This window comes from Anolis carolinensis, chromosome 6 (genome assembly GCF_035594765.1).
Source record: "Anolis carolinensis isolate JA03-04 chromosome 6, rAnoCar3.1.pri, whole genome shotgun sequence".
Taxonomy (NCBI): Eukaryota; Metazoa; Chordata; class Lepidosauria; order Squamata; family Dactyloidae; genus Anolis; species Anolis carolinensis.
In genome coordinates this window covers 112994498-113007967 of record NC_085846.1, presented here as the reverse complement: position 1 = coordinate 113007967, position 13470 = coordinate 112994498, and the positions used below count along the sequence as shown (strand labels likewise).

The window sequence follows — 13470 nt, the reverse complement described above, 5'->3', positions numbered from 1 at the left end:
GCTAGTTGCTGAAAACTATCTCGGTAAAGCTTGATGAATTAATATTTTCAATTGGAGATTATAAAAGAGCAATTTTGGATCTACATTCATCAGCAAAATTTATGTGCATGTTAGAATTAGGCAATAAATTCTCAAGAAGTTTTTGCATGTTCTCACTGTAACATTTCCATTTCCCACACCCTAGTGATATAGCCGTGGAAAAAACAAGACGGATAACCAGAATGATAGAAAAAAGAAGACAATCAGGTAGGCGGAGTATGGCATTGTTATAATCCTATGGCTAGGAAATTTGCAACAGGTCACAGATAAGACAAAAGATATGGAAAGGGCAGCTGGACACAAACCAGAGGGAGATTCCCTGCACAGAAACATTTTATTTCATTAGGATTTTCTATCACCCACAGCTTTGCGTATTCATGTAAAGCCCAGAAATGTATCCCCTGTGGAAATGCAGATCCTGCTTGAAGTAGTATTAATACTGCTATTAATATTACTGCCACTGTTCACTGTGTGCTCTACTCTTCTAGCTCTCAAAGCGGCAATGTTGTCTCATGGGAAAGGAGCGACTTTCCATGTGTGCCCTTCCACAGGAACCCTGAAGGCCTTTGAAGAGCTTTCTGTAGAAATAACAGCCTATAACAACATGTGGGGACATTACGAGGACACTCTCAGCTGCAAAGTAGGAAGCTTTTTGTTCTGACTAATAGATTCAGTGCTTGTGAACCAATACAAAACTTGATAGAAAATGCCTTTCCCACACTACATTGCTATAGGAACACAATGAGCCGTTGGTATCCGCTGGCATTTGGGTCCAAGACTTGCGATGGAAACCAAAATCTGTGGGTGCTCAAGTCCCCTTATGTACAGTAGTTTGGTGAAATTGGTGTCCCTTATATAAAATGGCTAAATCAAGATTTGCAATTTTATATAGGAGATATATATATATATATATATATATATATATATATATATATATTTTCAATCTGTGGACAGTAAAATCTGCAGAGAGAATCTGTGAATGCGGAGGATATTTCACTTGGATATTTCACTTTTAACTGTCCTGATATTATGGGATTTGCAGTGTAGGCATTTACAATACTCAGCAGAGAATTCTTGGGCTTCATTAAGAGTACAAACCCCAAAATTGCATAGAAAGTTGCTGTGATGCAGTGGAATATAGTGCTGTAACCGTGTATTGTGATAAAGAACAAAGAAAAAAGAACAAAAGAATACTTGTAAATTCATTTGGCTCTGAAACCACCTCAACATTTAGCACCTGGAATTGCAGCTCGTTCAACAATCTTCTTTGTGTAGGTTGGAGAATCAGACCCTGTGTGGATTCCCATCCAGATGACTGTGAAAGGCTGCCCAATCTACTTGCAAGTGACAGGACCAAACCATCCAATGGCGACACCTGTCATCAGGTAGAAGCCACCTGTTCTTCAGGAAAAGCTTTGAGGTTAAGCTTGTGCGAAATAAGAATCAAAGAGTTGCATTTAAATGAAAGGGCTCACTGTGTATCACAAGTGTGCAAAACCTAGCCAGATTGTATAGTTTTACCCCATTGCCCAACACTTCCTTTATCATTCAGGAATGACCAGGGAGCTGCAACATGGATAAACTGTTTTGCTTCCTAAAATCTGTTCCATTAATTAGGCCTGTTTGTCTTTTTTTCCCCCAATGGGAAAGAAAGCTTAGCCTTAAGTTGCACTAACATGAAACCAATTCTTTTGTATTTCCAGGTTTGGGGCCCACATCTCTGGCGGAGACACAGTCTCCCGTTATCTGCGTCTCAATAATCCCACTCCTTTTGGTAAGTGTTTGTGCTGCATGAGATATTGCAGGAAGGCCTTTCCTGAAGATAACCACGGCTCCATAGCAGACAGAGCAAGTAGCTTTTGATCTTTTGCAGCAAATTGCTTGCCAGAGAACAGTTGAAAGAACTCTAGAAAATGATACCAAGCAGTGTGGAATACAGATGTAAATTGCCCATTTTGGCATATGAGGCCTTAGGTATATTGAAGTGCACAAGCTACATTTCCCTTCTTTGTCATTTTTCCAACAGACCATTTCAACATTCCCAACCTGGAAGATAATTATGAGTTTAATGTTTTAATTAATTAAACCTTTTAAGGCATCTCTATCCACCTTTGGGGTTTGCCTTCCTTTCTCACTCCTCTGTGTAATGCAGACATTCGGATGGATTGGGAAACTTACAACCAGGATAAAGATGATGACAAGTTGGTGGACCTCTTGGTGTTCTACGGCGCTCCTTTCCCAATTAAAGACTTAGATGGCAATGAGATTGAAGTCCTCTGGGAATCTGACCCATCCCGGTATAGGATCTCTTTTGCCTCAACTATCACGTCTCTTAGCTCTACCAGGCAGGACACAGTAAGTAAATAAATAGTCCATAAGGCTTTCAACACTTTCTTGAAAGCAAAACATCAAGAAGGCTATATTTGTACAGTTCTCATGAACATTCCCAGATGTCTCAGATGCCTCCTTTCTACCATGAATACCACTATGTAGGTTCTTTAGTCAGAATCCTTCACATCTCATATATATCCCATTCTGGCAGAGCCTGGGGCCAATTTTGGAGGACGATGAAGGAGGAAGTGATGATGATGATGATGATGATACAGTGTGGCATACACCCACCCCAAGACAAATAATTTCTGTTGTCATCAGAGCTCACGAGGGGGTGCCTTCAGACTATCCTTTCTGCATAACTCCCAAGCAAGTCGTAAGTTCTGTTTCTGGTTTTAGTGGGCTGTCAATATAAGTAGTGCAGTTTTATGATTCAATAAAAGGAGCATTATATTAAGCTTGTTAAGGTTTTCTCCTTTGTCTCATCTTTTATTATTATTAATAATAATAATTGCTATTAATTGCTAGTGAACTGCTTGATTCCAGGTTGTTCCTGCAGGGGGCAATGTTGCCATCCACATTTCCTTCACTCCGCTGATGCTTCCTGAGATCATTAATAAGTTTGAATGCGAAGGCTTTGCTCTTGGCTTCATGAGTTTGGACAGCCCGGTATGTAAAAGATATAAAAACAATAGCCTTTTAGAAATGTTATCCTTCCCATCATCCCAATTTTCCCAAAATATGGTTGGTGACCTGCATGCTGGCCTTAAATCCCAGCCAGAAGTACAGTAGAGTCTCACTTATCCAAGCCTCGCTTATCCAAGCCTCTGGATTAAACAAGCCATTTTTGTAGTCAATATATCATGATTGTAAATACACTAATTACGACATAACATTACTGCATATTGAACTACTTTTTCTGTCAAATTTGTTGTATAACATGATGTTTTGGTGCTTAATTTGTAAAATCATAACCTAATTTGATGTTTAATAGGCTTTTCCTTAATCCCTCCTTATTATCCAAGATATTCGCTTATCCAAGCTTCTGCCGGCCCATTTAGCTTGGATAAGTGAGACTCTACTGTACCTCCAAGATCTTTTTTTTTTAAGTCAGGCAAACAGTTGTATGGTTATTAGTCCTTCCAACCAGCTAAAATCTCTAAAAACTCAAAAAAAATACAATCAAGTAAATCAGCCAAAAATATAATCCAAAATGATGGTCTGAGGTGATGTTCTGTTGCTTTGGGGTGCACTAAAATACGGATCATACACAAGCCAAATTATCCCTTTATACACAGTTGCCCAGCCCCAACCTATATGCTGAATTGGGCCTTGGGTTTGATCACGGCCCGCTTCTCCTCCTCCTTCAGGTAGCTCAGGAGATCCCAGGAAAAGTAATTCGTGGAGACGGTCATGCTGTAGCACCTCTCAGAATTGACCTGCAAGCTTTTGTCAAACCCGCCTTGTAAGTGGTTCATGAATCACAAAAGCATGGGGATGTAAACAAAAACCTTCTAAAGAAACAATGTGTTTTTGAGACAATGATCGAGACCAGGCATAGACAAACTTGGGCCCTCCAATTGTTTTGGACTTCAACTCCCACAATTCCTAATAGCCAAAGTCCAAAACATCCGGAGGGCCAAAGTTTGTCCATTCCTGTTGCAGAATATAAGGACTATTTCAATGTGTACAATGTTGAGTCCCTTCGGGGAGATAGGGCGGAAGAGAAATAAAGTTTTATTATTACTTCCACTGGGTTTTAAAAATAATTACACAAAGAGTTTCTTTTTCTTGTTGTAGATTAACCATTGAAATGGATCATGAGCGTGGCTTGGAGTTTTATGCATTCGCCAGTGGCCTGATCCCAGATATGCCCTTAAAGGGTGTAAGTAGTATCTTGCAACACTTTCTTGGTTTTGAGATCCCTGGGGCAAAATTTTTCTGTCTTTCCTTTGGCATAGAGTTGTTTATTGTAGACATTGTAGCATAACTTATTATGTCCAAAGTTGGGAGTGTTAGGTGGAATCCTTTCGTGCCTTTACTATAAAGCGGTAATCAGAACTCAGAATGAAACTGTTTGCTACCCAAGTGCTTAATGTAGTCGTTAATGATGTATTTTGTTTGTTTCATAGCCATCTTGTTCCCTCTCTTCAGAGCACCCAAAAACTCTGGCCTTTTAGATCCATAATCCCTGATCATTGGTCAAAGCAGCAAAACTTCGAGTTGACGTCCACACACCTTGTTTGGGAACCACTCATCTAAATTAGCTTTTAACGTTGATCAACTTTTTCAGTCCTTTGTACTACATAATAACAATGTTAGCATCATCATAATCGTTGTTGTTATTGCCTCTATTTATTCCCTGAAAGCAGGTAGGTATCTAAATCCTAACTATAGTCTCTGCAGCTAAAAACCACCTATCTTGGGAATGACCAAAGGGATGCGGAATCTGCAGGCCTGGAAAACTGTTGATGCCTCTTTTATATGTTCTTCTTTAGGTTTTGACAGACACAGCCACCACTCTCAATTTGAAACTCACCAACAACACTGAGGCGCCTCTTTCCTTTAAGCTCATCTTAACGATGCCCTTCTCTGTCTCTGGAGTGGACCCCAAGAAGAGCCTGCAAACATCTCACAGTGACAGAGAGGATGGGGGACATAACCTCCTCCTTCATGCACTGGAAAATATGCTGGTAAGTTGGGCTTTTAAAGCACAGCTTGCTGTTTGTGTTCATAGTGGGCTGGATCCACAGGAAGTGAGCCAAACATAAGCCCCGCTATTTGTAGCAGGACCTACTTTCTGCTGTGTTCTCTAAACATGCATCCTGTTGTTTTCAGTGAAGCTTAAGTTATGTATGTATATGTGTGTTGTTTGTGCATATATAGAACCATAGAAATACAGAGTTGGAAGAGACCTCGCGGGCCATCCAGTCCAACCCCCTACCAAGAAGCAGGAAAATCGCATTCAAAGCACCCCTGACAGATGGCCATTCAGCCTCTGTTTAAAAGCCTCCAAAGAAGGAGCCTCCACCACACTCTGGGGCAGAGAGTTCCACTGTTGAACAGTTCTCTCACACAGTGAGGAAGTTCTTCCTAATGTTCAGGTGGAATCTCCTTTCCTGTAGTTTGAAGCCATTGTTCCGTGTCCTAGTCTGCAGGGCAGCAGAAAACAAGCTTGCTCCCTCCTCCCTATGACTTCCCTTCACGTACTTGTACATGGCTATCATTCTGCTTTCAGCCTTCTCTTGTGCAGACTAAACATGCCCAGCTCTTTAAGCCGCTCCTCATAGGGCTTGTTCTCCAGACCCTTGATCATTTTAGTCATCCTCTTCTGGACACATTCCAGCTTGTTGACATCTTCCTTCAATTGTGGTGCCCAGAATTAGATACACTGTGATTCCATTCTGACCAAGGCAGAATAGAGGGGTAGCATGACTTCCCTGGATCTAAACAGTAGATCCTTATTTATGCAGACCAAAACCCCATTGGCCTTTTTAGCTGCCACGTCACATTGTTGGCTCGTTTTCACTTTCCTTCCCATGAGGACTCACCCGTACTGCTGTCGAACCAGGCATCCCCCATTCTGTATATTTGCATTTCATTTTTTCTGCTTAAGTGGAGTATCCTGGATTTGTCCCTGTTGAACTTACTTTGTTAGTTTTAGCTAATCATCTCTCTAATTTGTTAAGATCGTTTTGAATTCTGTTCCTGTCTTTGGAGTATTAGCTATCCCTACCAATTTGGTTTCGTCTGCAAACTTGATGATCATGCCTTCTAAGCCTAGATGTATATTAGGGTTGTGCAAAGCTTCCGGGGTCCGTTTTGAAATTTGGAGATTTGTATGATTCGTTAATACAAATCTTCGAATGACTAATCGGAGCGGGACCCTTCTGAAACAGTAAGAAGCAAAACAGAAGCTTCCAAAAAATTTCGGAAAGATTTGTTGTTTCAGAGCGTTTCAAGACAATGTAACATTGTCTGTTGTTGTGTGAGGTGGGAGCGAGCGAGGGGACTGATGTGATTGATGACAGCTGCATGCTGTTTTTTCCCCTTGTCAGTCAATCACATGGCTTTCTGCAAAGCTGGTCTCCTCCCCTAAGTGTTTAAGTTTCTTTGTGAAATTAATAGAAGAAATAAAAACGTGAAAAAAATCCTAAAAATCAGTAGATGAATGAATCTTCCTGAAACTTTGCAGGATCGGTGCCCTCCTAACATTATCTCATTGTGCAGAAATTCAAGCGGATACCTCTTGTAGTTTTATTTTTAAAAATTGTAAAAATTTAAAAATTTAAAGAGTTCTTAAAAATTAGTGGATGTCCGAACATTTTGAAACATGGCAGGCATTAAGTCGTAAATGTTGCCTACAAGTGTTCCAAGTTTCATCCTGATAGCCATAAAAATGACAGAGAAACGAGCCTCAAAATTTTCCCCATTGCTGCTAATTTCGGATTATGAAATGAAACAAGACCCCCTCCAAATCTTTTCAAAACGAAGCAGGGTCCACCCAAGTCTCTGAAACAAATAACGTATCAGATTTCAGCCGCTTCGCACATATCCATCCATTCATTCATACATACATACTATATATATTTATATATCTCAGACTATAACTTCAGTGTAGGCTTTTGTAGGTTTGTAGAGCTGGAGTCAGGATTCTCCTCTTTGGAATGAAGGACCAGTTCACGAGATGCCTCCACTAGATGTCAGGCATCTTTAAAATCATCAAGAACTTGAAAGAAAAGAAATCCCTTCAGTGCATGTTTGTAAGAAACCAGATTGATACATATGCATAAAGGATCAACAGTGTTGCTATCTTTGTTGTTTGTCATCTGTTTTGTTGTAACACACAACGAGGGTGGAATCCTGGTTTCCCCAGGTTGGTAAATTATGTTAACAGATGATTATGATCTTCAGAATAGGCCTCCAAAGTGTTATCTATCTTCAGCTGCAAATGTGATTAAGGACACATGAACACAAAACAATTGTATGTATGATTAAGAACACAACAACACAGACCAAGTATCAAAAAAGTGGAATGGCAAAATCATGATTCTCTGTCCCATCCTGAAGTCAGTCATTTTGGTCACTCACCTTTTTGTCTCAAAGGTAAATTCCAGAGCCAGGATATTCCTATACCAGCATAAATACCGTGTGACCTGCAAACAGGATTCTCTTGTTTACACTTTGGGATTGGTCTTCCTCCCAGGTGAAGGTGTCCTTCCACACAACCCTAGAATTGCTAACCTACCAGTATCTTCCAGAAGACCAGATGCCTCCTGGACTTCAAGTGCTCAATCGTGAAAATGGAGATAAAATACTAGAGTTTCAGCAAGATCTAGTGATTGAGTACAGCAACAAAGCGAACCAGGTATGTAGATGGAGAGAAACAAGCGACCTGTTATATTTCCAACAGCAACCACATACTGTAGCTTTTTCTTCTGACAGACTTTTTAGCAACTGGTTTCATTGCTGAGGAGGGATCTGTCTACTAATGCTGCTTTGTTGTGTTTTGATATTATGACTTGTTTTCATTCTAATTGTGTATCATAACTGAGTCATACTCTTAACCCCATTTTTGAAAGAAAGGCGAGAGGTACACTCAGTAAAATAAATAAATCTTAGCCAGAATCTTACATCAAGAAAGCCCCATGATAAGTTCCCCTTAAGGCCATAATTCAGAAGCACCTTGAATGCACAACAACAGGAATGAATGGTCAGGGTACACAGCTGGGCCTATGATAAGACATAGTTCCAGATACACTTCTGGTGGTGATGTAATACTTAACCACACCTAGTGAGACTAGAGCAAGCACCCTGGGCTGCATCTACGTTGTAGAGTTAATGCAGTTTGACACTTTAACTGCCATGGATCATGGGATCATAGAGTCATAGTTTTGCAAGGTCTTTAGCCTTCTCTTCCAAAAAAAATGCTGGTGTCTCACCAGGGCTGTAGCCAGGGGGGGGGGGGGGGGGTTAGGGGTTCAAAACCCCCCTGCGAAGTTTTTCAGGATTTTTTTAGAAAAACCTGGTTTACTCCTGAATTTTAACTGGTTAACCCAAATCCCCATGAGTGTCCACTGAAGTTTATCTGTCTTGAGTGTTCACTAAAGTTTATTGATGGAGCCTGATTTCTAAATTATTTTGCCTTGTGGAACTACTCTTCGTGATTCGCTTTAAAAAAGTTTCAACTCTCTTCCCCCCCCCCCCCCCTTGATTTTTTTTTTTCTGGCTATGGCCGTGTGTCTCATCATACTGCAACCGCCAGGATCCCGTAACATAGTGATGAAGATGGCATTAAACTATATTCAATCTACAGTGTAGACACACCCCTGGGAAGAGATCTTATAACCCCAATAGTTCTCACCCAGTATCTTGCCTGTGCTTTTAAACAGATGGCTTCTTACTGGTGAATGTGCAGTTCCTAGCGCACGTTGCACTAGTGTTGCTGCACTTCACAATATATATTTTGCCCGCTCTGTTTTATCCTGCTTGCATCCTGCTTTTAACTGTTGGATTTTACAGATGTGTCTTAGATGTTGTTTCTCTTGGTGTAAATGCATATGACCATTGGTCGGAGCATTAGTAAATTTATTGATATTGACATTGTTCATGTATTACAAGCCTACCCCGGATTCATCTCAGCCTGTTTAGGGATCCTGCTTTTATCACCATGGCATAAAATAAGGACGGGTTCTTGTACTATTTTGCATTATTGCAGGTGTTGCCCATGACAGCCTACCTGACCGTCCCGCTGCTTGAACTGTCTTGTGATACGATTGACTTTGGGACCTGCCTAGTGAACCAAAAGAGGACTGAAGCTATCCTTGTGATGAATAAGAGCGGATGCAGGAGTTACTGGGCTGCATTGCTGAGTAAGAGGAATTGCAAAATTGATTCCAGTAACTCCCTGGAGAATTCCCTTATATTCTGGTCTTTTACTGACAATAGTTATATCAGATATGTGTTCCTCTAGAACAGGCATGGGCAAACTTCAGCCCTCCAGGTGTTTTGAACTTCATCTCTAATCATTCCTAATAGTCCAAAACACCTGGAAGGCCGAAGTTTGCCCATGCCTGCTCTAATTTTTTACTGTGAAACCATAGTGGAAATACAGGCAAATGACTGCAATGGGGTGCAGGATATTCTAAAGAGCTTGAATTAGCCATTATTATACCCTTTTTTGAAATTATATGTTCAGTTCCTTCTGAATAAACAAGCAGAGTACTAGCAACTGTGATGAAACCTCCACACTATTAAGAGCAACAAGTTTCTGTTGCAGATGAAGAAGAGCGGCACAGGGACCCAGAAGTGTTTTCCATCTCCCCAAATAGCGGCATGCTCGAAGCGCATGTATGCAGCGTGCCTACCAAAGAAGTCCTAGTTGTCCGCTTCACAGCAAGGTAGGGTTATGGAGTTATGTTCTGCTTTCCTTTTGTGGAAATGAATCCTCTATGCTCCCATGTTGTATCTGTATCCAAGGGTTAAGAGAGATGTAGTGTTTCCCCAGCTCCCAAGATCATATTCATGGTCGACTTCCGCCTGAGCATTAGGAAGAACTTCCTGACCATGAGAGCTGCTCAACAGTGGAATTCTCTACCTCGGGTCATCTCTCTGCACACAGCACAGCAACCTTCTATAATAATTGGTCACTTCTTGGACAACTAATTACCCTATGTAACACAATTTTTGTTCCTGGGTTATAAATGTAAATTCCTAATTGATTCTATCATAAAAAAAACATGGGGGAAGTTTATTAAACTGCAAAAACTTTGTTTTTGTGGGACATTTGGAAGCACATTTTGCTCTATTTTTTCAATGAATATTTTGAGTCTCAACCAGTTCAATAGTTTGTGGCAGCCACAAAAACAAAGCTTTTGGAGTGTAGCAATTACTTTCAAAGTACCACTCAATTAAACAGGAAAGAACACTTTCAAACAAGGAACAGGTTTTTTTTAAAACATGTAGTTATATAATATAATACATCACCTGGCCCACTGCCTTCTCCTTGTGGGATGCTGACTCAGTGTTATATATCCAAATATCACGGTTATGCCATCACTGGAGTAAGGCTGTACAGATGGTGCAAGCCATCTCATGGCAGGCTAAGGAGTCTTTTTTCTTTTGACATAGGTTTGCCCATCGAGATGCTATTCAGAGTTACTGCAGTATAGCACTTCTCCTGGTTAACTTGATATTACTTAGGGTTTTTCCCATCCCAAATCAACCTCCAATGAATTTGTAGCACTTTATCTGTTATCTTGAGTTTAAACTTATAACAAAGTGCACTTTAGTCTATTACTCAACTTCGCTGTTTATTAAGTGTGTCTTCATTTTTATAGGTTAATGTTTAAATTTTATAATTGGTGTATGTTTTTGTTTACTGATGTACTGTTTATAGTCACTGTTTTTGTCTATTATTATCTGTGAGCTGCCCTGAGTCCCCTTCGGGGGAGATGGAGGCGGGGTATAAATAAACGTATTATTATTATTATTATTATTATTTATTTATTTATTTATTATTTTATTATGACACAGCAAACAAGATAGATATGCTGGATTTCATATCACAAAATCACAAGTCGAACACTTCCCAAGTGTCTAGGACTGTGTGATGTATTTTCGGATGATGCGCGCAGATCCTAGCAGGGTGGCCTTTTGCAGCTGGCAGATCATAATTTTTTCCATGTCTATTGTTTCCAAATGCCGGCTGAGATCTTTTGGCACGGCACCCAATGTGCCCATCACCACCGGGACCACCTGCACTGGTTTCTGCCAGAGTCTTTGAAGTTCAATCTTGAGGTCCTGATAGCGGCTGAGTTTTTCCTGTTGTTTTTCGTCAATGCGACTGTCACCTGGGATGGCGACATCAATGATCCAAACCTTTTTCTTTTCCACAACTGTGATGTCTGGTGTGTTGTGTTCCAGAACTTTGTCAGTCTGGATTCGGAAGTCCCACAGTATCTTTGCGTGCTCATTTTCCAATACTTTTGCAGGTTTGTGATCCCACCAGTTCTTTGCTGCTGGCAGGTGGGTACTTGAGGCATAAGTTCCAATGAATCATTTGGGCCACATGGTTGTGCCTCTGTTTGTAGTCTGTCTGTGCGATTTTCTTACAGCAGCTGAGGATATGATCAATGGTTGCCTTGCACAGTCTGCATTTTTTGATCTTGGCCTTAATTGCATTTGTTCTGATGGCTTGCTCCTGGGCTGCAAGGATCAGGCCTTCTGTCTCCTTCTTCAGGGTCCCATTCGTGAGCCAGAGCCAGGTCTTCTCCTTATCAGCTTTTCCTTCAATTTTGTCAAGGAACTTTCCATGCAATGTTTTGTTCTGCCAGCTGTCAGCTCTAGTTTGTAGTGTGGCTTTCTTGTACTGGTTTTTTGTCTGCTGTGTTTTGGGTTATTATTATTATTATTATTATTATTATTATTATTAATTATAGTTGGAGCATGTTTGTTGCATCATGAGCCTTCAAGACCATGTTTTCTTGGATCAAACTATCTTGCTTGTTGCAGAACTTGAAGCAATAGATTTTGAACTTACAGCACCAGAATCCCTCTTGACAGCCTTGCCATTCTGACTAGGAGAGCCTGGGAACTATAGGCCATAAAAGTAATTTGACCACTGCTCAGGATATACTACAAAACAATGTTTAACAATGATTTGGATGAAAGTTGAGAGGGCATGCTTATCAAGTTTGCAGATGAAACCAAATTAGGATTGCGCATACTCGAGAGGACAGGATCGGAATTCAAAATGACCTTAACAGATTGGAGAGCTGATTGGCCAAAACGAATAAAACGAATTTCAACAAAGACAAATGTAAGATATTACACTTAGGCAGGAAAAATGAAATGTAAAGATACAGGATGGCTGACACCTGTCTCGACAACAGTCCACATGAAAAAGATTTTGGGAGTCTTCGTGGACAATAGTTTAAATATGAATCAGAGTTGGAAGAGACCTCGTGGACCATCCAGTCCAACCCCCTTCCAAGAAGCAGGAAAATCACATTCAAAGCCCCCCTTCCCTCCCCCACAGATGGTCATCCAGCCTCTGCTTTAAAAGCCTCCAAAGAAGGAGCCTCCACCACACTCCAAGGCAGAGAGTTCCACTGCTGAACAGCTCTCACAGTAAGAAGTAGTAATGGGATTTTGGGCTGCATCAAAAGAAGTCTAGTATCTAGATTGAGGGAAGTTATGGTGCTTTTGTATTCTGCTTTGGGTAGACATCACCTGAAATACTGTGTCCAAATCTGGGCACCACCGTTCAAGAGAGATATTGACAAGCTAAAAAGTGTCCAAAGGAGGGTGACTAACATAATCAAAGGTCTGGAGACCATGAATCCCTATGAGGAGCGTCTTAAAAGAGCTGGGTCTGTTTACCCTGCGGTAGAGGTTGAGAGGACACATGATAGCTATGTATAAATATGTGAAAGAATACCACAAGAAAGAGGGAGCAGGTTTGTTTACTGCTGCCCTTGGAGCAATGGGTTCAAATTACAGGGAAAGAGATTCCACCTAAACATTAGGAAGAACTTTCTGACCGTACAAGCTGTTCAGCAGTGGAACTCTCTTCTTCGGAGTGTGGTGGATGCTCCTTCCTTGGAAACTTAAAACAGAGGCTGGATTGCCATCTGTCAGGGATGCTTTGATTGTGCCTTTCCTGCATGGCAGGGCGTTGGACTAAATAGCCCATGTGGTCTCTTCAAATTCTATGATTTAACATTGCAAACATGAATCTTCTTCGGGGCTATACAGTATTTTATTTTCCGTTTGCCTTTTTAAAAGAATCAGAGGACAAATGGTGGTCCCTGCCCCAATGTTGTAGTCTTTTGCTTCCTTTAACAGGGAGGACAAGGAGTACGAGACCATTGTGACCATTGTTGGGATGCTGGGAGAGAAACCCTGCCTGCTCTCTGTACGAGGAAAAGGCTCTTACGATGAGAAGTTTGAAGAGAGAATCAAAACCTAAGCACTTGGCGACTTTCACAGCAGGAAAATATGCCAGTAAGTTTGGCTACAAATAAGTCTGTCTGGTTGGATTCCCCCCCCCCCCCCCCCAATACAAGGCAATGATTTCTTGACATGAATATACTGCAT

General features: G+C 40.9%; 1 protein-coding gene across 5 annotated transcripts in view; it reads left to right on the top strand.

The window, feature by feature from the left end:
- Window positions 1-13470, top strand: part of dlec1 (DLEC1 cilia and flagella associated protein) — a 40232-nt gene that overhangs the window by 23794 nt on the left and 2968 nt on the right. For 2 of the 5 annotated variants that reach the window (XM_008112205.3, XM_062957920.1), the window contains exons 25-38: window positions 185-246; window positions 528-679; window positions 1315-1424; window positions 1743-1813; window positions 2192-2394; window positions 2582-2746; window positions 2917-3039; window positions 3741-3835; window positions 4171-4255; window positions 4869-5063; window positions 7577-7738; window positions 9089-9242; window positions 9650-9770; window positions 13219-13377. In XM_008112205.3, the coding sequence (XP_008110412.1) occupies window positions 185-246; window positions 528-679; window positions 1315-1424; window positions 1743-1813; window positions 2192-2394; window positions 2582-2746; window positions 2917-3039; window positions 3741-3835; window positions 4171-4255; window positions 4869-5063; window positions 7577-7738; window positions 9089-9242; window positions 9650-9770; window positions 13219-13342 (1822 nt within the window). In that variant the 3' untranslated portion in view covers window positions 13343-13377. Of the gene's footprint in view, window positions 1-184; window positions 247-527; window positions 680-1314; window positions 1425-1742; window positions 1814-2191; window positions 2395-2581; window positions 2747-2916; window positions 3040-3740; window positions 3836-4170; window positions 4329-4868; window positions 5064-7476; window positions 7739-9088; window positions 9243-9649; window positions 9771-13218; window positions 13378-13470 lie in introns of those variants that run through there. The other 3 variants (XR_009999814.1, XR_001730389.2, XM_008112207.3) reach the window with 3 other exon arrangements.